This window comes from Taeniopygia guttata, chromosome 6, assembly GCF_048771995.1.
Source record: "Taeniopygia guttata chromosome 6, bTaeGut7.mat, whole genome shotgun sequence".
Classification (NCBI taxonomy): Eukaryota; Metazoa; Chordata; class Aves; order Passeriformes; family Estrildidae; genus Taeniopygia; species Taeniopygia guttata.
In genome coordinates, this window is record NC_133031.1 from 20,858,649 (window position 1) to 20,882,014 (window position 23,366).

Genomic DNA, 23,366 nt, shown 5'->3' on the forward strand with positions numbered 1-23,366 from the left:
GCCCTGAATTGTAGCCTTCACCCCAAAGAAAGAGAAACCTGTCAGTTTTCCTAACAAAAGGGAACTCTTGAAACTGAAGCAGTGTATCTGGCTTATGTTCGTGTTGAAGATAAGTATGATATACATTAAACTAGTGTACTCCACCAAAGGTGTTTTGAGCTGTGCCTATTCTCATCTGCCACAGCAAGTCAAGATTGTTATAACAACTGAGACTGTTCTGTTATCTAACTCCAGACATTTGGCTGCTCAGAGAATAGTTCTTGTTCTGCTCTCTTGTGTTTTGGCCCCCTACTAATTCCATATATCTTTCTACTTGTTTAGCAAAAAATTTAGTTAAAAAACCTGTTGAAATAAGTTTATATTGTAGTAAATATAAATAGTCATAATTTTTCTTCAGGGGCCAGTTATAAAGTTAATTTTTACAATGGTGGCACTAGACACAGCCCCACAAATGAGCTTTTGCCTATACACTACTGGGTGTCTTAATGATTTAGCTAGAGTTGTATTCTGTATTGGATTTCTGCTCTAGAGAAATCTGAATTGCTTTTTGCAAAGCTTTACAGCTTTAAGAGAAGCAGTGGGAATAAGCATGTACTTGCTTATGGACTGAACTTGAAGTACAGTCAAAATGTTACTGGAGAAGAATTACACATACATTACTCATCCATACTCATCCAGGACTGTTACTTGTAGAATCTTGTACTTAAATGTTTTGAATTAAAATTGAGTGCCTGTGTCAGCTTAGATACCATGGCATTCGTATCTTAGGGGTTATTCACAGAACATGTATTTATCTTAGTGCAGCTAGTCATTCTAGACATTTTCTAGAGCTGCAAAGAACCAGAGCTTGTCCACAGGTGATTTGGAGAATGTGAATATTTCTCTTTCTCTGATTTGACCTATAGCAGAGCTCAAAAGCCTGAGAAGACTAGCTAGCTTTTGGCTTCTTTGAATGTACCTGTGGGACACCAGGTGATTAAAATCCACAATGTGCTGAATTGTTGTGTTAGATTGAAAATTAGTGTATTGGAAACAGTTTGCATATAAGCATTGATGTTTATTTTAACAGTCTACTGTATTAAAACTAATAACAATCTTTTTCTAACGTTCTGGTTTTGATTGCATCTTTTTTTACCCCTTTCCCTTTCAAGCATGGAGCATGTGTGAATGCAATGGATCTGTGGCAATTCACCCCTCTGCATGAAGCAGCTTCTAAGAACAGGGTGGAAGTATGTTCTCTTTTGTTAAGTTATGGTGCTGACCCAACATTGTTGAACTGTCACAACAAAAGCACCATTGATTTGGCTCCAACACCCCAATTAAAAGAACGATTAGCATGTGAGTATCAAGTGGGATCAGTTCTGCAGTTACAGCTTGTAATGTGTAATTAGATTCCCTAGACAGTGACCTGCTAGAAACCAGATTTGGAAAATGCTTACACTTTAAAAGTATTTGTGCAATGTTACACAGTATATTTCACTGTTTATAATGTGAAACTGCTAGATTTTCTAAATGTGGGCATTTAAAATAATTTCACTGACAGTTTTATAGTCAAATGGTTGGGATGGGTTTTGTAGCTTTTCCCCTGTTAAATACTTTTCCTCATGACCTTGCCAATACACTTTCATTTCCCATACTTGTTCCTGTCACTGCATCAAGATTGTTGAAATATTAATTTTTATTGCACAGTTTTTTGTTTGAAGAATAGAATAACTGTTTAGAATGCTGAATATGTTTGAGTGTGCCACAATCACTGAAAGTTCAAAAAAATTGATGAAGGGCATTGATTTTTGTCCAGAATTTTTTTTGTCTGAGTGACCTCAGATTCTGTCCTTGAGCAGTCAAACAAAAACTTTCTGGGATATTTACGAAAATTGTCAATAAATACTACACTAGGCTTCAGGATAGCATCTAGAAGTGGTTTTCCAGAAATAGATCAGAAGTTGAGATGTTTATATGCTTGAGTTAATACCTGTGTGAACAGTAGAAGCTACACAGTGGTGAGTGAAATAGATCTTGTGCAGCCAGTTTGGATGTGTCTGGCTTTGGTTTAGAAACAAAGCAAAATTTGTGTAGTGTTTTGACTTCCATAACAAGTTCTGTCAATTGGTGTAATAGCTTGAGTCAGACTTGGAAATGTGTGCTCCATGGTCTGCTGAATACAATTAATTTTTTTTTTAACTGAAAGAAGCAATTCTCTTGATCCTTCTTGATCCAAGGAGTGTAACCCTCTGCTATGTATTTCTTTGTTTTTTAAGATGAATTCAAAGGTCACTCACTGCTGCAGGCTGCAAGAGAATCGGATGTAGCTCGCATAAAGAAACATCTTTCTTTGGAAACAGTGAACTTCAAGCATCCTCAGACACATGAGACGGCATTGGTAATATCTCAGGATTCATTAATGGTTTTGTATATATTGTGGCTATCCTAAGCCTACTAGGTAATGGTTTAGCAATAAATACTGCAAGTGTCAAGTGCTGTAATTCAGACCAACCTGGAATACACAGTGTCTAGTTAAGCAAATAACACTGATTAATATTTTGTTCTTAAAGTTAATGTTAAGACTAACATAAATTATTTAGGCCTGTTTAGATTGTCTAAATGACTGGGTTTTGTAGAATAGTCTCATTTTAAGCAACAGCAAGCTATGTATGTTAACTTTGTTTTGATGGTTTCCAGCAGTTACTAGAAAGGGGAGTTCTTGAAAATACCAGAGTAATGTAAAAGCCCATGTGGAATCTTTCAAATTAATAAGCATCTACGTGTTTTGGGGTTTTTTTCTGTTGTCTTTGTACATCACCAGCTCTTAACTGCCAGCTGATCACCAGGTAGTAAAACCTTGATATTGCTAGCTGGTTGTTAATTCTAAACCTTTTCATGTTTACAGCACTGTGCTGCTGCATCTCCATATCCTAAGAGGAAACAAGTATGTGAATTGCTGCTGAGGAAAGGGGCCAATATCAATGAAAAAACAAAAGAGTGAGTGGCTACAAATGAACGCTCTAACTGCTTAGAAGAATTTGCAAAATACATTTTAAATTATTCTTTCTTTTTTTTAAGCTTCTTGACTCCTCTGCATGTGGCATCAGAAAAGGCTCATAATGATGTTGTTGAAGTAGTTGTGAAACATGAAGCTAAGGTACGAGTATCATACTTTGTTTGACATTCATGTACTATACAGGCTTTCATACCATGAGAATGCACAGCTTTTGTAAAATAATTTGTTTTGTAAGGTTCTAGATTTGTTGACTTCAGCTGTAGGCCATCAATCCATCACTACAGCCCTATGCATTACAGAATCATCATTAGTTTGGTCTTATTTAAATAAGAAATGCAGACGTAGTTCTCTCTAGGAATGAAAAAGTTTCAGTGTCTTATCCAGTGCTTCATTGTCTAGCAGGAATAATGGAATACATAAGGAAAAAAGTAGGGGGTGTATATGAACAGCAAGAAGTTAAAATGAATTGTGCGACAGATAGACTTTATATGATACTGTATGCAGTAAAAAGTAAAATGAAGGCAAAATGTTAATTCATAGCACAATGTTTAGCTCAAACTTCCACAAAAAGAAAATGTGGAAAGGAGAGACTGTAGTGCTTGAACCCTCCAAGACTGAGAGTTGAATCTCTCTCATGGCAATTTGATTGTAGCCTGACTGCTACGAAGTTTCCCAAACCAGAGGAAGAGTAGGGAATAAAAGTAAGGTTTGGGTGCAGAGTTTTAAATTGCTGAATACACTTTGACTGAGCCAACAGATAGGAAGTCCTCAGTCTAAGAAGCCACAATAAGCCAATGCAAAGTAGAAGCTGTTCTACATCTTAGCAGTGAAGATAATACTGTGAGGAGCAAAATAGTGAATTACTCCAGTTTGTGGTAAAAATGCACTGGATTATTCCCATGTCTCTAAAAGGGGTCTACTTTAATAACTGTTTTTGTTTGGAATGTGATCACCTTTGGAAATATACGAAATATGTTCTTTTTATTAAAGTAAGGATACTACTTGTGAAATGTTCCCAGTCAGCAATGAAAACATTTTAATACTAACTTGATGGTGGTATTTCTCATCTGTGTTATTTTTAGGTTAATGCCTTAGATAATCTTGGCCAGACCTCTCTTCATAGAGCAGCACATTGCGGTCATCTTCAGACATGCAGGTTGCTGCTGAGCTCTGGATGTGATCCTTCCATCGTGTCTCTGCAGGGCTTTACAGCTTTACAAATGGGGACTGAAAGTGTGCAACAGTTGCTACAAGGTATGCTGAGTTATTCAACATCCACTGGGGCGCTTAGTTTCACTTACTGTTCCAAGTGCTGTCAAATAATAGTGAAGACTAGTCAACAAAAGAAATGTTTTACTAAAGACAGTACTTGGTGATGTTTTACTCCCTACTTAACAATATAATTTACAGTCTGGATCATCACATATGAAGATTTTGGGGTATAGCCACCTGGAATAATTGTATTAAAATCCTGACATAGGGTGGGGGGAATCTTGAAAGTAGAAAATGAGTTTGTAAAACAAAAAATGTTTGCTGTGCATTTTTGAGTGGAGGTAACAATGTACATGAATTTTCAAGAGTAAGGTTTGGACATTATAATACATACATAAACTTGATCTGGTCTAATTCTGAAACTGAAATAAGAATGCTTTGTTGGTTCCACAATATTCCAAAACATGCAGGAAGCACATTGCTGAAGTCAGCTTCCCAAACACTATTAGCTCTAGCAGCTGTAGTTGTAGATAGTGAACAGAGATGAAACTTGTATGTAATTGGTTAACTTTATTTCAAGTATTTCCCTTTAAGAAAAACTCAGGTTATTTCCTGTCTTAACAAATTTCTTCAACTGCCTACACTTACCTGTCATGCAATCTCATTTATTTTGCAGAAGGTATCCCATTAGGTAATTCTGATGCAGATCGACAGTTGCTGGAGGCTGCAAAGGCTGGAGATGTGGATACTGTAAAAGTAAGCTTAAACCTCTCCTTAAAAATAAGAGGGAATTTGTCATGGTTTAACCTCAGCCAGCAACCAAGCCCCACACAGATGCTTGGTCAGTTTTCCCTCAGCAGGACCAGGAAAGAATCAGAAGGGTAAAAGATGGAAAACTCGTGGGCTGAGATAAAGGCAGCTTAATAGAGAAAGCAAAAGCCCCACACACAAGTAAAGTAGAACAAGGAGTTATTTCACTACTTCCCATGGGCAGGCAGGTGTTCAGCCATCCCCAGGACAGCAAGGCCCCATCTTGGATAACAGTGACTTGGGAAGACAAACTCCATCACTACAAACATCCCCCACTTCTCTCCTCCTTTTCCCCACTTTGTGTACTGAGCATGATGGCATCTGCTCTGGAATAGCCCTTTGGTCAGTTGGGGTCACCTGTCCTGGCTGTGTCTCCCCCCAGCCTCCTGGCCAGGGTGGCAGCATGAAAAGGCCTTGGCTCTGTGTGAGCCCTGCTCAGCAATGACAGCAACATCTCTGTTATCAGCCCTGAGTGCAGCACAAATCCAAAACAGCCCCATACCAGCCATGTGAAGAAAATTAACTCCACCCCAGCCAAAGTAGCACACATTTATATGTCAATGTATACTTTCTCAAAGCAAGCAATCAAACAATCCTCTACTGACTGCTTTAGAATTATGATCTGTCCTAAAACCTTGTATTGCACAATTATTACAGATTGCAGAGAACAATATTCATCACCTCCAGATGTTTGCCTTATATAAAAAGCATTAATAAGTCAGAGGTGTGGATTTGGGAGTAGGTGGATTTTTTTATCAGGACACAATCTGTAAAAAGTAAAGACTGTAAAAATAATTTTTTAATTGAAAACGTCTAAAATTAGATACATATAACAATATTCTATGATTAAATTAGAGGTGTCAACACTATATGTAGTGACATATATTTTGTTTGGGGAAATTCACAGAAGCTGTGTACAGTCCAGAGTGTGAACTGCAGAGATATTGAAGGACGTCAGTCTACACCACTTCATTTTGCAGCTGGATACAACAGAGTATCCGTTGTGGAGTATCTTCTTCAGCATGGAGCTGATGTACATGCAAAAGATAAGGGGTAAATGCTTGAATATATATTTTCTTGGCAACTGTAATTGGTCATATCTATCAGCTTTTGAATATTGCTAACTAATAAGCATCCCTTTTTTCTCAAGACATTATTTTATTTTCATGGAAATTTCGGTTGGAATGAAGATGTTAAGAGTATCCAAAAGTATTTTGCAATACTTAAGATTAGAGCATCAAGAATTTCTCTGGCCCTGTGCTTTTAGTTCTCTTTAGTGCCCCGCTGATTAAGATTTTACTGCAATAAGTATTCCTACTGGATTAGACTGCTGGAGGGGGTAGAGAAATATTTTGTTGTGTGATATAGTCAAAGATGGATTGTGTTTTAAGTTTACATCATTGTTGAAAAAATACCCTGTTTTTAAAGAGAATTTTTCTCTTCTTTTAATTGTTTCCAGAGGACTTGTCCCTTTACATAACGCCTGCTCATATGGTCACTATGAAGTTGCAGAACTGTTGGTTAAACATGGTGCTGTTGTCAATGTAGCCGACTTGTGGAAATTCACTCCTTTGCATGAAGCCGCAGCAAAAGGAAAATATGAGATTTGCAAACTCCTATTACAGGTATTACATATGCTGGTGGGAAGCAAATGCCTTTCTGTCTTGTTCGCTTTCAAAGTCCATTTACATTTCAGAAACTGATTTGTGGATTCTAAATTATTGTAGTTAAATATTTCCAGCAAGAGGGATACTGTTGTACCTGTGTTGTCTTTTTTCACACAGTAAATGAAAAGCTCTTTGCAGGATTCCAATATATGTCAGAACATTTGCTCAACAAGGCATTAGATGCCTAAGATGCAGCATGTTTATTCTACTGACATACCACCTGTTTTTGGTGTGCACAGCATGGAGCTGACCCTACAAAGAAAAACAGGGATGGAAATACTCCTCTAGACCTTGTTAAAGATGGTGATACTGATATTCAAGACCTACTTAGAGGAGATGCAGCTCTCCTAGATGCTGCAAAGAAAGGTTGTTTGGCCCGAGTAAAAAAGCTCTGTTCACCTGACAATGTCAACTGCCGGGACACACAAGGACGGCATTCAACGCCACTACATTTAGCAGGTCAGTGTTCTAGTTAACTAGTTTGATTGGTTACTAATTACTGTGGCTGAACTTTCTATGTCTACACAACTTTACAGTGTAACCTCAAGCTGGAGGATTCAGTACCTTTTCTTTAAAAATTTATATTCTTAAGCATATTGTTAGGTGGCTTTTCAAATTGTTTAATTATTTTCCTGTTCTGTCTAGCCAGAGAGGATTTTTTATTATTTATTGACAGATTTTAAAACCAAATACTGTTAAGGTAATGCTGTCCTTCATAACAGGTATTGTACTGTCTTCACTGGGACTGGCAATTTAATTTACTTTCAAGTAGTTTAAGTTGTTAATTAACTTCTCCACAGCCTGTTTGGGGTGATGTTTTAATTCTGTTCATTCTGTCCTTCTGCAATTCCAGCTGGTTACAATAATTTGGAGGTTGCAGAATACCTGTTGCAACATGGAGCAGATGTGAACGCACAGGATAAAGGAGGCTTGATTCCTCTGCATAATGCAGCATCTTATGGGGTAAATATCTCAAACTTTGAGACTTTATTAAAAAAAAAAGAGCTTCTGTAGAATTCTTTTGATATTGAGTTATAGTGTAATCTTATTTGTAAGACACAAAATGAATAATTAGATCTCAGCTTATCTTGTAGGTAAAGACTCTTATGAATTTGTAAAGTCACTAATGGAATTTTCTGACCATGAATGCCTAAAAAGCCATCAGGCTGAAAAGTGTTCCGTGAAATGCCTTTCCTTACCTGTGCCAGTCAAATGCTATTACAAAGATCTCAGTTTCATTTATATGACTGCTGTTGAGACAGCAATTGTTTTTGTGAACTTCCTGAATCTTTGTCCTTGAATCAAGTCTTTGACCAAAACAGTTGGAGAGCTTTCCAAACTAGAAGTTCAGAATCAGGCTTTTTTTCCTTCATGTTCCTCTGGATTTAGCATTTTGTTTTACTTTGTCCTTTTTTCACAAGAGAACAAATCTTACTTAACTCTGTGCTGGTATGTCATAGATGAGGAAGAAAACACCTTGTTTTAATACTTTCTAAAATCATAACTAAATACATTCTAAGAAAATTCAGAATTACTCTGATTAGAGAGAAATAGCAGTGATAGTTCTGAATTATTTTAGTACACTTGGAATTTAACAGGTGTTTTTTACTTTTCCAGCATGTTGATGTAGCAGCTTTACTTATAAAGTATAATGCATGTGTGAATGCTACGGACAAATGGGCGTTCACACCACTTCATGAAGCAGCCCAGAAAGGAAGGACTCAGCTTTGTGCCTTGTTACTGGCACATGGGGCTGATCCTACTCTGAAAAACCAAGAAGGACAAACACCATTGGACCTGGTCACTGTAAGTGATGGGCTCCTCTTGGGAAACCCATACTTATCTATGTGTGACACCTAATTTAAAACTTTAACAAAACAGTAATGCAAGCACTTCTGCAAAATTAATAATACTGTGGTTTCTGTGGGGTTTGTATGTGCCTGGCAAGGGAAGTCAATAGAGCTTTATAAACCGTCTTTAAATAGTTTCATGTTTTAGGCATCTTATTTCAGTATGGAGCAGGGGGAAGAAAACCTCAAAATGCTAACAAAATGAATTAATGGTTGCATATTTTCCCAATATTATTTTGCAATGTACTTAAGAAATCTGATATAATGATAATGCATTCTAGGATAAAACATTGTGCAAAAGTGTTCCTCTGTTTTAATGAGTTATTTTCTGCTTTTTAGGCAGATGATGTCAGTGCATTACTGACTGCAGCAATGCCTCCTTCTGCCTTACCAACTTGCTACAAACCTCAGGTTATAAGTGTGTCTCAGACTACAGGTTCTGCAGCTGATTCCCTCTCTTCTGTTCCATCCAGTCCATCCAGTCTGTCTGCTGCAAGTAGCCTTGACAACTTGTCTGGTAGTTTTTCTGAACTTCCCTCTGTTGTTGGTACAAACTGTGCAGAGGGAGCTACTGTTCTGGAGAAAAAAGAAGGTGAGGCTTTCTCGGGAGTGAGTAACATTTTTTAACAAATGGTGAAAAGAAAGGTGAAAAGAAACTTTACAAAGGTGTAAAGTTTCCCATACATTCATAGAGGTATTATAGCATACACAATGTTTAGATTCCTTATAATGTCATTCATGAGGAACAGAAGTTTGAAAGGCTTGCAGTATAAGATTTTACTGTTTTCCTCTTACAGAGCCTTTAAATTTTTTTTTTTGCTGAACAGAACCAATATGGTGAATTGTGTTTTAAAAGAGAAGTCAAATGAAATCTGGCTGCATACCAAGCAGTATTTTACTACAAACTTTATCTAGTTTTTCGGAGGCTGTTCTTAGACCAGGTATTTTAAAAAGGTTACTTCTATGACATTTTACTTATCAATATATTCTCAGTAGTAATGTGCATTTCTGGTCGCTGGTAGCCTTGTTCTGTGCCAAAGACTGCTCTTTGGGAGGTAGAAGAGCAGATTAGTTGCTACTGATTAGTGATACTTAATACTTAATCTATACCTGCAAAAGACCAGGAATTTCTGTCTCCCTCATTGTTGCCACAGACAGGAGGAGATGTGTATGCCTTATTTTACAATACAGGTATGAATGTACATTTTGTTTTTTCTTCTTACCCAGTTTCAGGTGTAGATTTTAGCATTAATCAGTTTGTGCGGAACCTTGGCCTTGAACATCTAATTGATATATTTGAGAGAGAACAGGTAAGTGGATATATTTTTTTCCAGATAGTCTGGGCTAGAAAGCAGTAGAATAAATAGTGACTGGTTAGTATAATGTAATAAGACAGATTTTCAATGAGTGGGATGAAGGAAAGGACTGAAACTTGATTTCTAATTGCTGTATTAAAAAATGTATCTTAAAATATATGTGTATATATTAACATACACATAACACTTGCAAGCAATGCAAATTACAATTTGTAGTTTGTAGCATGTTTGCTTAAGACAAAAAGAAGAAAGCAGTTGAGTAAAAGTAAAATACAAAAATAATGCACTGAAGCCTCTAATGTTCCTGTTCTTTTCACACTTGTTTTTTCTCACAGCTATTGTGAGGTGTATTTTCACTGTCATTGGCATTTGTTCTAGTACAAAAAACATGGTCTTGCTTTTATTATAGATAACATTGGACGTATTGGTTGAAATGGGACACAAAGAATTGAAGGAAATTGGCATTAATGCTTATGGCCATAGGCATAAAATCATCAAAGGAGTTGAAAGACTTATTTCTGGACAACAAGGTATATGCTTATTTTAAGTTATCACATAATCCTGCCTTTACATAATCAATTTTTATTAATTATTTATGTTATTCCAAAATGTATCTCATTAAAAAGAATTGGTAATAAAACCTGACCTAGAAATTGGTACTTCAAATGGTAAGAATGTCTCCTGACTTGAAACTTGGGTACTTTATTCTTGCTGTGAATTACTGTGAATCTTGCCTTTCAGTTATGTGATGTATATTTTTTCTCTGTGGTCACTCCTTTTTGTTTACTTAGGTAAAGTGTTGACTTAGTGCAAAATGCTCATAAGCTCCTTAAGGTAGGGGTTATTTATCTTCATCAAAGCACTCTGAAGAGCAGAGCACATTCTGTTGGCGAGTTCAGGCCTGTCATGTCCTGTTTGTGGGGTCCTGCTGCAGAATCTGTCTGCTCACTCAGAAAGCCAGCTGAAATTCTTATTTACACTTCTCTTTAAAAATAGATTTGGTGTGCTTTCAGTGAACCAAAATTAACCTAATTGCTTTTTTCAACAGCTTTAGCTGACATTGAAATTACCACTAAAGCCTCTTTAGTTTGTGCAAGACTGTTGATACCAGCAGTCCCAGCAGTTGTGAATTCATCATCATTCAGTGTACTTTATTTAACTATAGCTGCAGAGAAGGCAAATAAAGCCCTCTAAATCTTTTTTTCTTCTTTAACTCATTGAAATATCACTTATTGTTGTTTTGCTGTGTTTCATAGAAATGAAATAAATTTAAATTGTAGGATTTTCTCCCTTCCGGATTCACTATTTGTGAAATCTCATTCTAAAATTTTCACTCCATAGTAATGAGTCACTATCACAAGCTCTAAATTACTTTTTGCTCCTTAAAGCAGTTTGAACCAACCCTAAGATAAATAATTCTTTTCCTGATTATGAAGTATTTAGGTGAATCTCCATAATTTTCTTGTAATTGTCAGGTCTTTCTGGACAGACTCATTGAGTAATTTGGATAAAAGTTAGTTTTAAGGTGTAATTTCAGCCTCGTGCCTTGTTTGAGTTAGAAATTTACATAGTCACTAACTGTATACTTGACTTTTAAGTAGGCCTGATGTATTTTTGAACATATGTGTATTTGTACATATGGCATCTCTTCCTGAAGTATAACCATTGTTTTGAGGTTAGTAGTGGATGAGCTTTATTTTGCTTCTTGCCACTTTGTTTCTCCTGAGCACTATTCCGGTTGCACACTGCTAACATGAGGCTCCAGACTGCATGAATCTGTAATTTCCACTTCCCCCAGATTATTCCTTTTAAAGAGCTCATGGCAGACCCGATGTTTAATTTTGGTCACCTGTTAGTTTTCGGGAAGGGCCATGGCCAGAAAAGACACTTGACACACAGAGTCTTGAAATTCTTATATCCAGTAATTACATTCCCATTACTTGCCAGTTGTGATTGCAGTCTGTCCAATGCAACTAACATAGGATTCTGTGTAAAATTCCAAATTTTTTGCCTATTTGGAAAGACAGAGAAGTTTCCTTCAAACGTTCAGTGTCTTTTAAGCTTTCAATACCAGGCTCAGTCATTTTGGACTGACAAGACTTAGTTCTTTTTCAGTTCTTTCTGCATGACCATGGAAAAAATATTCCTACTAAATTAGTGCTTCAAGTTGCTCTTCCCATTCACGACGCCCTTGCCACCAGTAGTTGTGGACTCTGTACAGTACTCTGTACTGGTTGCTTGCTCTGTCACTGCCTAGAGTTGAAATGAGCTCTGAAGTAAGCGTTATGAGTATTTCTCCTGTTGTGTGTATTAGTATACTGAGCTGAGCATGGATAAATGGGTTAGTGTGTCTGAAATTATGATTCTTGCTGAGAGAAGGATCAATTAGTGTCCACAGATCAGAGAAAACAATTGTGGTTTCTGAGGCTGTGTTTTTTTACATTCACATACATTTTGCTGTATTTTATTACATTCACAGGACTTAACCCATACCTGACTCTAAATACTTCTGCTAGTGGAACAATTCTCATAGACCTTTCCACCGAAGACAAGGAATTTCAGTCAGTAGAAGAAGAGGTAAATGCCAGTCTTTGTAGTCTCTCAGTATTTTTGCTATTGGTGCTGAAGAAGCAGATGAAGAAGTATTGCCTAGACAGTTTAACAGTGCAGTAAACATCACTAAGTTTAAGTAAAATTTGCATAAGGACATTTCAAACTCCCAACTTTGACTGCACCACTTATAATCTGTGGTCATGATGTCTGTAACTTTTTTCTTTCTTACATTATGATTGCTTGTAGTATTTTTAAAATCTCTACAATATAACATAAATTCTGTGCTACCAATGGATTGCCTGTTTGTTTTAGACAGTTCTACATCACTTCCTTTCAAAGTGCCATAATCACACAAGGCAAAATTCTGAACAAACACAGTTTTAAACCGATTAGTGACAGTCTTCTCCAGTTTGAAGACTAGACCATGGAGCAGTCAAAATATGTTGTTTTTTTTAAAAAATCATTAAACCTATTCATGTGCGTTCACAAAATCTGGCATTACTTAACAACCAGTCACCTAAAAATTTCTCTTACAATTTTTAATTGTGTTAATACATAATTAGTTCTTTTCGTTACTTGACTTATGTAAAGGAAACGTGTTGAATGTCTTCTGAAAGAATGCCATCCTCTTTAAATTCTCAATTTTCAGATGCAGAGTACTGTCCGAGAGCACAGAGATGGAGGACATGCTGGTGGAGTGTTCAGTAGATACAACATCTTAAAGGTGCCTGTTGGTTTTTCATCCCCAGTGATTTTACACCGTTGGAGTTATGTCTAAAAATAACATATCTGTAAAATGTTCTATACATGTTTGAGTTTCATAAGGTGACAAGATTTGCCATTTTGAGACAGGCACAGGATAAAGATCACTTTTGAGGGAAATTCAAAGACTTAAGTTTATACAGAAAAGCTATTTATAGGTTAATAGTCAGGAAGAAATTGATATAGAAGGATGTCACTCAAAACTGGAGAATATGTGAAGAAAAAGGCAGGAGGTTTTATAGGAAACAAAAGTGGGTGTCTTTTGAGGGAGAATGGCAGGAAAAACAGAAGGAAAAGCAAAACTTTTGAACTCTTATTTTGGCTTACACTTGGCAAGTGTGAAAAACAGGCAGTAGATGATTTTAAATAATCTAATGGAATTTTGGTTTGTATTTATGTGGTTTTCCCTCTGAAGTCATAGTAATTTTCATTAATATCATAAATATTTTGATTTACAAGTAACTACTACTAAGTTTCATTCTGAACTGAAGTTATAGTGGAATTACTGTGCTGTATCTATACACACACAATGCTTTGCAATGCCCAGCATACCTCTGCAGGGAATATATAATTTGTTTTCTTTCAGAAGTGCTTCACAAATCTTCATGGAAGGCATTTCTTAGTTTACTGGTTGATCTTTTTACTAGTGATTCAGCATCAAGAAAAATTGTGACTGAGCCTGCTAAATTTAAATTAGAGCGTATTTAATTTAAGGTTTATTAACAAGGGGCTCTGTAAGATGAATTGATTCTTAAGTATATAGTTATTACTTACTTGTCATAAAACAACAATCAGTTTGTGCAGGGTAAGTCACTTTGTGTTTCACTGCGTCCCAAGGAAAGTATTATCATTCCAGTGGCAGTGTAACTGTACTGTAGGATAGTGGCTACAAGTTATACATCTGTCCAGTAAAGTGAACTGAGATTTTTGGTAATTTGACTGTTTCAGATTCAGAAAGTGTGCAACAAAAAACTATGGGAAAGATACACACACAGGAGGAAAGAGGTATCTGAAGAGAATCATAACCATGCAAATGAAAGGATGCTGTTTCATGGTGAGAATTTGAAATGTGCTTTATGAACTTAGTTCATCAGCAGCACTCTTTATTGGAGGGTTTCTACTGTCTCAAGCAAATTTCCTCAGTGGAAGTAGGTTCTAGGTTATACATTAGTTTTTTATGAGTAAGTATTTGTGTATTTCACAAGGGATGATACAATGTATCATCCCTTATCATTTCATATTGTTCTTCTGAAATTTGCGTCTCCTTGTCTCTCCTTGAAAGAGACTTGAAACATCTAAGTGAAAGCATTTCAGCAATTATGAGTGAAGATTAAGTAGTGTGCCTCCTCAGGTCTGTTTTATCAGCTGTATGACCTAAATGATTAAAGGTCAAGCTTTATTCTGTTAAGGATTGTTTTGGGGTGAGATTTTTTTGTTGGTTTTCTTGGTTTTATAAGTTAATAAGTTAATTTTGTTAAGCATTCTAGACACAATAGCTTATCATTAGCAAGGTAAAGCCAATTGAAGTCTTTCCTGTACAGAAATATAGAGTTTATCCTGGTGAGCAAAGTTCACAGTGCATGTTTATAAGGAACGCTACACAGTTCCCAACACAATGGGAACGAGTGATTGAATTGTGACACATAGAAAAATCTGTGTACTGTATTTTCAGTATTTTACTTCCTTTTTCTTAGGCTCCCCATTTGTGAATGCAATCATTCACAAAGGCTTTGATGAGAGACATGCCTATATAGGTGGCATGTTTGGAGCTGGGATTTATTTTGCTGAAAATTCTTCCAAAAGTAATCAATATGTGTATGGAATTGGAGGTGGCACTGGATGTCCAATTCACAAAGATAGATCTTGCTATGTTTGCCACAGGTAAGTCACTTTAAAGAATCTGATTTTGCTTTTGTATATTGTGTCCTAGACTATCAATGAAGAAGGGTTTGCTTGGTAACCAGGCCTTCTCAGTACTCTCTGTGTGCTGGGCCTGATAGAAACTTTCAGAAAACTTTGACATTTCAAAGTTCTAAAGAACCTTTGACCATCTTCAGTGCATTTAACCATATCTTTGCCCTTAATGTAAAAATCTGACTTGGAGCCAGAGAGTGAAGAGGATCTGCTAGATGGTACTGTGAAAGGTGCAGCAATATGAGAGTTTAGTTCATTGGCTGTTACAGAGAAAGGAGAAATTCACAGATATTCAGATGCAGTATTTCTTTGAGGAGGATGTACTTTGTAATAGTCAGTCCTCATATGACTGGTTTTTCACACACTGAAATAGAGATGTGGATTTGTGAATTCTGCCACTGTGTTCTTGAATCCACTTTTCATTGTCATTGTAGTAGGTACATGTATACAGAAATAAGAGCCCTTGTTGAGTCTTTTAATAGTAAAAACAGTGTAACAAACTGACAAATGCTAGTCTGAGGTATTTTGCATCGACCTAGAGTTTGCACTTGGCCTTGATGTTGACTTGTTGTTGGGATGAGTAATGGGGGGAGGAGATAAACTTTTACCTAAAAAACCCCAAAAAAAGAAAATAAGTAACAGACAAAGAAAAGGTGGTGGCAATCTCCGAGTGCATGGTTAAGCATGCTGTTCCCAGTAACTAAGGTAAGCATTTTTCCATATTACTACCAACCCTTTCCTTGGGCTAGAGCTTTCCAAAGTGAGTGCAACTTCCCTTCAGCAAAACAGAACCTGAGAAATTTATGAACTATGAAAGCTGACTAAAGTGGCTCCAAAGTTCAAAGTCATAAGCATTGTGTATTCATGGTCCTTTTTCCCTTTCAACACAGGCAGTTGCTCTTCTGTCGTGTAACATTGGGCAAGTCCTTCCTGCAGTTCAGTGCCATGAAAATGGCTCATTCTCCCCCAGGACATCACTCCGTGACCGGGCGGCCCAGTGTAAATGGATTGGCATTGGCAGAATATGTCATTTACAGAGGAGAGCAGGTAAATAGCTTTTGGGGTGGTTTTATAGACTCTCTTTTGTCTTTATCAAAGGCATTTAATACTTTGGGGTTTTTTTTCCCTAGGTTTGTGGTGCTAGGGTTTGCTTTTGTCTCAGAGCAAACTTCAGCTGCAGTTGCAGGTGAAAGAGTGCATGTTTCCTGAATGATCCAGGGATTTTTACCTTTGATGTTTTGCCCCTTTTCCATTTGGCATTAATTTTTTCTCCTTCCAAACAAACATTATGAATTTTTCCAGAGAATGAAATAATAAACAATGTGTGTGTCACTCTTCCAGGCTTATCCAGAATACTTGATTACTTACCAGATTATGAAACCTGAAGCCACCACTGAAGCTTAAGACAAGTTACTTGTGGGAAACCATCAGTCTTTGGATGCGAAGATATCAATGGCTGCCATCCCAATAATTACAAGTTTTTGCTGAAAAACTTCCCATTCCCAGGTGGTGTGTTAGCAAATATGAACAAAATAGACCAGTTTTGACTTGATAAAGCTTTAATAATGTACAGTATGTTTTTCTAAAATTTCAGAAATGTCCTCTTTTTCAGCACTTTAACAGATACCATTCCAGGCATAAACTGGGGTTTGGCTGTACTAAAGTATAAACAAAAGTTAACTTGAAACAATGGTTTTATACAATACTGCATTCAAACCTAGCAGAAATTGTAATGGTCTATACAGGAACTCATTTTACTAATATTGTGTTCTTTAAAACACTGCATTTACACTGAAAACGTTTTCATTTGTAAAACTGTAAATAAGAGCTTTTGTACTAGCCTGGTATTTATTTACATTGCTTTGTAATATAAGTGTTTTAGAACTGCAATCTTGTACAAAATGTTCTGTCCAGATGTTGGTTTGTTCATCTGTGTTTTCTCGTGCAAGACAGATTTGAAAAGTCAATTTTTTCAGGTTTTATCACTTAATTGTGAGAGAGAAAGCAAATTTTATCTGAAGAGATTTAGAAATATCCAACTTTAGATTGAATACACAAATTTTTGTTCTGTATTTTTATTTATGAAATACACATTCCTGAGAATGATGGGCTATGAAAATAGAATGTTCCAGACAAATACTAAAGTGGTTTTCCACCTACTTCCTAGAGTTGCATATTTTATTTCTGTAAAATGCCTTTTGCAGTTTTTTTATTTAACTATAGGTATAGTTAACCTGTATCCTCACTTCAAGGCTAGTAGACCTTGCAAGTTACAGTTTTAGTAAATTATTTTCTTTGAATGTAGATGGAAAATTAACCTCAAGAAGTTCTTTCTTGAGTTTCTCTTGCTTACATTTAAGCCAGGAAGTTAAATAGTTTCTTCCTAATATGAGGGCAAGCAACTTGGCCTTTTTTTGTATGCTTTCTTTGGTTGGTTAATATACCTGTTGACGCCCTCAGAATATGAGCATTGCAAGGTGGAAATGTTAAAAGCCATCCTTTCATCTCCTGTGTCTCGTCCATGTTAACATTCAAGCTGTGGTTGAAGCAGGTGTGTAGGAATGTGTTTGTCTGCTTTCAGCTGAGTGGAGCTGCTGGGCTGCACCTTCTGCTCCCAGCTCAGCCGGCTGGGGAGGAGGAGCAGCTCTGCCTCAGCAGCAGCTGCCTCTGGTAACCCTGGTGAGGGCCCTGGACAGAGCAGGAGTGCAGAAGGTGCCGCCCCTGCCCAGGTGTCATTCAGGGCTCCTGGCTGCACCCCCTGCTCAGTCACTGCTCTCACAGCTCTCTTGTGTATTCTGATTTTCTGCCACCTGCAGTTTTTACCTACATATTTTAAAAATATGTAAATACAAATTATAAGTTACTTGGGGTTAAAGTGGGTAGGAGTATATTTTAGTTGTTTAATATTTCTACATACAGTACACTGTCCCAGAAGACAATTTGTTTGCAGGGCATGTTATCTTACCATGGTTTTAAATGTAGTAACTGATCAAGATAATGAAATCCTCTTGCTGGTGTGGTGGTTATGTGATTATGCTCTATGTAAAAATGTACTTACCCAGTTATGTGAGGAAACTGAATAAGATTGCAGAATTCTTGCAGAAAGTAATATTGGCTATGAATAAAAAAGGCTTTGATTTTTAGGTACTTTCTCCCAGCATGTTGCCTGTTCCTTAGGTATAGTAATGCTGGAATTTGTGTTCATGCAAAATTTGTTAATTATGTTTAAATTTTTTTTGTTATTGCTAAAATGCTTCATTCTATATGAATGATCACCTAATGTCTTGTAAAATATTGTGGTATGATAGCATTTTAAGTGGTACCACAATGTTGGTTTTGTCTGTTTGGGGATTTTTGAGCTGTTTTTTTTGCATGACATACCTTGCACTCTGAAGATGGAAACTGTAATGATTTGATAATACTGACTGTTGAGGTGAACCTTTAATCCCTTGTGCAATTAGTTCTGCTTTACTCATCTTGAAGTGTCTTTACATGTACTGTATGACATTCCATATCCATTTAACACTAAATAAATTTAATTCACTGGTTTTCTGGTAGCTTGGGAGTAATTACAAGATGTAGTATGTTAAACCATTGTTTTAAATGTAAGCATGCACAATACTGTAACAAACTGCGTCACTGGAGGCAAAATTAATTACATTAAAAAGAAGAGCTTTTAATGTGGATAAAAATCTGTAAATACTGTGAAAGCTTGTAGTTTGATATATGGCTAACTAACAGCTTTAGCTAGCAGTGAAAATGTTTTAGTAATAAACCCAGAAGTCAGCTACAATTTGTGCACTTAAAACTCCATTATATAGTCCAGAACTGAGAAAGAAAACTTGCTTGCATTGGTTTGGTAAAATGAAAAGTAACCTGAAGAGTCTTACCTTTCAGATAACTGCATGGGTGTGATACATATCTGAGCAACATCAGAAGGAACTGTTTAGATCACTGGTAATATAGAAATAAGTAATTTTATTTCAGTAGGACCGTTTATATGGTGGTAAGTTTCCAAAACCAGGTTTGTATAGAAGACTTAAATAGACATGAGCACTAGAGGGCAGGAAAGCAAATGTTTTCTATGATCAGTGGTAATGAAAATCTTTAAAGGGTTTTGGAAACATAACTTCTGATAATATTGCTCCTGAAAATTCCACCTTCCTGGGTTGTAAAAAATTAACTTTACATTCTTCATTAGATTTGGTTTTGTTTAATTAAATAATTAGTATAGAAAGAAGTGAGACAGCTAAGCAAATTGAAAATACTAGGATCTTTTTGTAAAAATTTATTCATAAGTTAAACTTTAGTTCTTAGAAATCAAAAAACAATTCAGCCACACTCTCCTATCTTATGTAATTGAAAAATTTGATTATTCATACAGTGCATGTTACAGAAGTCTATTGGCACTCAGTTTGAATGCAAATGACTGTGTATAAAGGAATTACCGCTGTCCTTTCTACCCTGAACTTGCTCATTAGCCATCTGTGTGTGTGTCTGTGTATCACACACACTTGGTCACTCTGGAAAAATAATTTTAAAAGTTCTGGAAGTGAATTTTCCTGTAGAACATCATTGTTAGTGAGAGTGCTGCAGCCTAGGAGCCATGTCCCTTTCTTCAGCCAGTCTCCTGAACTTAATATAATAAAATGGATTTTCTCTTTCACTGGAAACAGCCCCATGGGTGGCTTTCCTTCTGCCTTTCAGTTTAAAAAAATAGTGTAGAGACTCAACTGGTATTGAGCTGAAGGCTGCTTTCTTGCCTTCAGTGACCTGGCAGTGAGACTGACTGAGGCCTGTCCCTCTGGTTCTTGGAGCTGTGCTTCAGGTGCAGTAGGAGGTGAGGTGGTGCCAGCGCTACAGTGGAGGGCATAAGGGCAGGTGTGTCCCTCTTCTTGTCCCTGTGCAGCAAGCATAAGCAGTGGTGCTTCTGAGAGTATCAAGGGGTTTCTTCCCTGTCCCTGTGGCTCACTGGATCAGAAAAAGCTACAGGCAGCCAGAACAGAACACAAAAGAAAAAGCATGTAGGTGACTGGTCTGAAGATAACAAGTTCTGCCCTAAAATGGGCAAGGTTGGCAACTGAGGGAAGACAGGAGGGAGAGAATAGAAGAAATAATAACCTGCAAAAAAAGAAAGGCAAATTTTACACACACTGAAAAGGCTTGTTAAGAGTAGCAAATATAATTGTTAGGAATGGCCAAAGTAAGCATCCTACATCAGCTTCCCAATTTACATTTGACATAAAAATGCAAACCAACACTGATGTGTGGACATTGTGGGGCTCCTTTTGGGAAGAACACACATGTTTTAGAAGGGGAAAGTTGCAGCCAATTCAAAACATTAATGTTAGACCTGGGAAAAAGTGTGCAAGAAAAGAAATAGGGTTTACATACCAAAGGCAAATGCCCTGCACAATAGGTCTTCAAAACATGGGTATTGAAGCATTGGTTTTTCAGAGACAAGCTGAAAACTCCCTCTAGCAGCATAAGAGCAATGTCACATTAAATTATCCACCTGGATTTTGTATAGTGATAGGATGTATATGGGGAGGTAGGGATTTTAATGCAGCCAGGAAATTCGAAGGAAGGGGAGGTGAGATCCGTCTCTCTATCTGTGATCTTGATAAAACTAGTTCATTTATGAATGTGTTTCAGTTGGGGTCTTCCTGGGTGGCACCAAAGGTGATTGGGGTGGCTCCTGACATGTGGAGTGACACAGCCAGGGGAACACTTCCTTGCAGAGTTTTTAAGCTGGGACCATTAGCGGGTCTCAAAGGAGCACAGCAGAAGTATTTGCACACCGTAACATGTAAAACAAATGTGAATTGTTTAAGGAGCAAAAGAAGATGCACCAGTGTCCAAGAATGTGTAATTGAGGCCTTTTATAGTTGGAAAAGCAGCTTCATGTCACCTGCTAATACTGTCTACAGATCTGGAGTGGTACATATGGGGAAGGATTAATATTGAATAGTGTGGCTGACAGAAGTAGCCTGAGTAATGAACTAGGAAGTAGCTGTTTTTCAGGGCCAGAGATGTCTGGCTTTGTGTTGTCCAGCTGCTCTTCAAAAAGGTAACCTTTGCCAGCACTGCATTTAGAAGCTTATTTCAAAGAAATTTATTCATTCATATTTCTTTATTTCACAAGAAATTTATTCAATTTTGTGGGGCTATGGGCATCATAGATCAATAGATAGGTACAGAAATAGAATTTCTTACTAGCCTGATAAAGAAGCTGGTAAGTAAATTAAGCAGGTAAATAAATTAACCAAATAGGTTGGACTCAATCTTTGAGGGCTTTTCCAATCTTTCTGATTCTGTGATTCTGTGAAAGGAAAAAACAGATATTGTTGCAGAAATTAGTAAATCAATAAATCTATAAATAGATTTATTTATGACCCAGCTGAGAAGGATATTGTATCTAATAGCTTTTTAGTCAAATTAGAAGCTGACAGCAGTTAATTAAGTATTTTAATTAATGATAGAGTGAGCTGCTAAGCAGTGCAAAAGAGTCATTTTAAATAAATAAACCTGTATGTAATGACCAATGTCTGATTGTGGTTCCCCATTTGAAAGTATTTTGCTGAAGCATTGCAATCATGAAATTAACTAATTAAATTTGAAATTAAAGATGTTTACTTTGAATAATAAGTATTCATTAGAGCACTTGTTTTCATCAAACAAAGTCTAATTCAGTATTTAGAGAAAAAACCTACTTAGCAGTTGGGTACTAAAACTTCAAGATTTATAAATAATCAAAAAAGACATAAATAAGTGCAATTTGTACAGACAGCAGCATAGTTCCAGCAATAACATGAGGTCTCTGAAGCACATTGTGTCAAAGGTGTTATTGAATGCAAAGATTCTAAACTAAGTAATCAGACAGTGAAATAAATCTGACTTCAAACTAAATGGGCTAATGTTAAAGTTTATTTCAAAATATTAGGCATGTGAAAATGCACTAGAAACTGCAAAATGATAGGTTTTAAGAAAACATTCTCCTACTGGGAGTAAATCTTTGAATGGAGAACCATTTAGCACATTACTAGAAAGATGGATTTCTGAAGGTGCAGAACAGACCTTGAGAAAAAACTGAGGTTTAAAAAAAAGGCAGGGAGCAGAGGTGTGGAGGTATGTGTGTAATTGACTGAGCATCTCAGAGTGGTGGCAACTACATCAACAGGGAAAATCAGGTCAGTGGTACACCACGAGGTCAAGGAAATAGTCCACACTAAATTACAGTGAAAGGCACCAAGTGTCTGGATAAGGAGGAAAAATTAGAGAAACATGCTGCTCTTGAGCGTGTCAGATTGCTGAATTTCTGAAATAAAAAACTTAACAAGGAGCTTTCTATCCAACATCCTACGTATTATATGCCTTGTAAGCATTTTGAGCAGCTTTAAAACCTCTTGGTATTTGTATAATCAGACTCAAAATGAGCTGGAGAGGCAGAATGATGAGCTAGCTCATTTCAAGCAATTCTCAATAGTAGCACGGAGCAGGTAAGTCTGGGGGGAATTGTAATGGGAATACCCCATTTTGGATAGGACTGGACAAATATAGAAACCTGCTTTTTTAATGAAATTGTATATTAAACCATATTCCAAAGCACTTCTGAAATACCACGTGCTATTAAAAGTGTTCTTAGTCAATTACAAATTTGGAAACACTAATAAAAATATTTATAAAATGTAGAAAGAAATAATAGTAATTTCAGACCTGCAGCAGTTTAGTGAAATATTTCAGTTAAACGGAAAATTTCACACCTAATGTAAATAGATTTATTCAGGGACATGCTTTAAAGTTTTGGATCGTTTTATTCATGTGGGTACCATGTGCCAGCTGTAGGGACATAGTCCAGCAGAAATACTGAAATCATGACAATATTTTGCAAGAGATATGAGAATCTTGTGGCAAATTTTAAAAGCCAATTACTCATATAAAATAGTCCATAAACTCTTGGGTTTAGGTATGCCTCCTCTATGTCTTCTGAGACTTCCCTCCCCTTTCTCAGAAATACTAGCTGTTCAGTAAAGCAGTTGAACAAAATGCATGAGTTAAATATTTCATATATCAAGTTTCAGTTGTGTGTAGTTTTTTGTAAAGAAAAAAGAATGATGGTGTGACTTTGTACAATTAATAGCTTAGATATTATTGTGTGATAGGGTGCATTGTTATGTACTACAGATGTTTTTACTGCAATATCAATAAATAACATGTTTTCCCTTAAAAAAAAGAAACAAACTACAAAATAGTGTTTAATGTCTCCTCCACTGGATGGAATTTA

At 36.6% G+C, this 23,366-nt stretch overlaps 1 protein-coding gene across 1 annotated transcript in view; it reads left to right on the top strand.

Moving 5' to 3' along the window:
* Positions 1 to 18,639, top strand: part of TNKS2 (tankyrase 2) — a 28,829-nt gene extending 10,190 nt beyond the window's left edge. The window contains exons 8-27 of the mRNA XM_030276086.4: positions 1,152 to 1,338; positions 2,259 to 2,380; positions 2,888 to 2,979; positions 3,061 to 3,139; positions 4,081 to 4,252; positions 4,887 to 4,966; positions 5,928 to 6,073; positions 6,480 to 6,645; positions 6,927 to 7,146; positions 7,541 to 7,650; positions 8,305 to 8,493; positions 8,877 to 9,129; positions 9,765 to 9,847; positions 10,263 to 10,383; positions 12,333 to 12,430; positions 13,056 to 13,130; positions 14,117 to 14,222; positions 14,863 to 15,049; positions 15,973 to 16,129; positions 16,424 to 18,639. Of these exons, the coding sequence (XP_030131946.4) occupies positions 1,152 to 1,338; positions 2,259 to 2,380; positions 2,888 to 2,979; positions 3,061 to 3,139; positions 4,081 to 4,252; positions 4,887 to 4,966; positions 5,928 to 6,073; positions 6,480 to 6,645; positions 6,927 to 7,146; positions 7,541 to 7,650; positions 8,305 to 8,493; positions 8,877 to 9,129; positions 9,765 to 9,847; positions 10,263 to 10,383; positions 12,333 to 12,430; positions 13,056 to 13,130; positions 14,117 to 14,222; positions 14,863 to 15,049; positions 15,973 to 16,129; positions 16,424 to 16,486 (2,706 nt within the window). The 3' untranslated portion in view covers positions 16,487 to 18,639. The remainder of the gene's footprint in view (positions 1 to 1,151; positions 1,339 to 2,258; positions 2,381 to 2,887; positions 2,980 to 3,060; positions 3,140 to 4,080; positions 4,253 to 4,886; positions 4,967 to 5,927; positions 6,074 to 6,479; positions 6,646 to 6,926; positions 7,147 to 7,540; positions 7,651 to 8,304; positions 8,494 to 8,876; positions 9,130 to 9,764; positions 9,848 to 10,262; positions 10,384 to 12,332; positions 12,431 to 13,055; positions 13,131 to 14,116; positions 14,223 to 14,862; positions 15,050 to 15,972; positions 16,130 to 16,423) is intronic.
* The last annotated feature ends 4,727 nt before the right edge of the window (positions 18,640 to 23,366 follow it).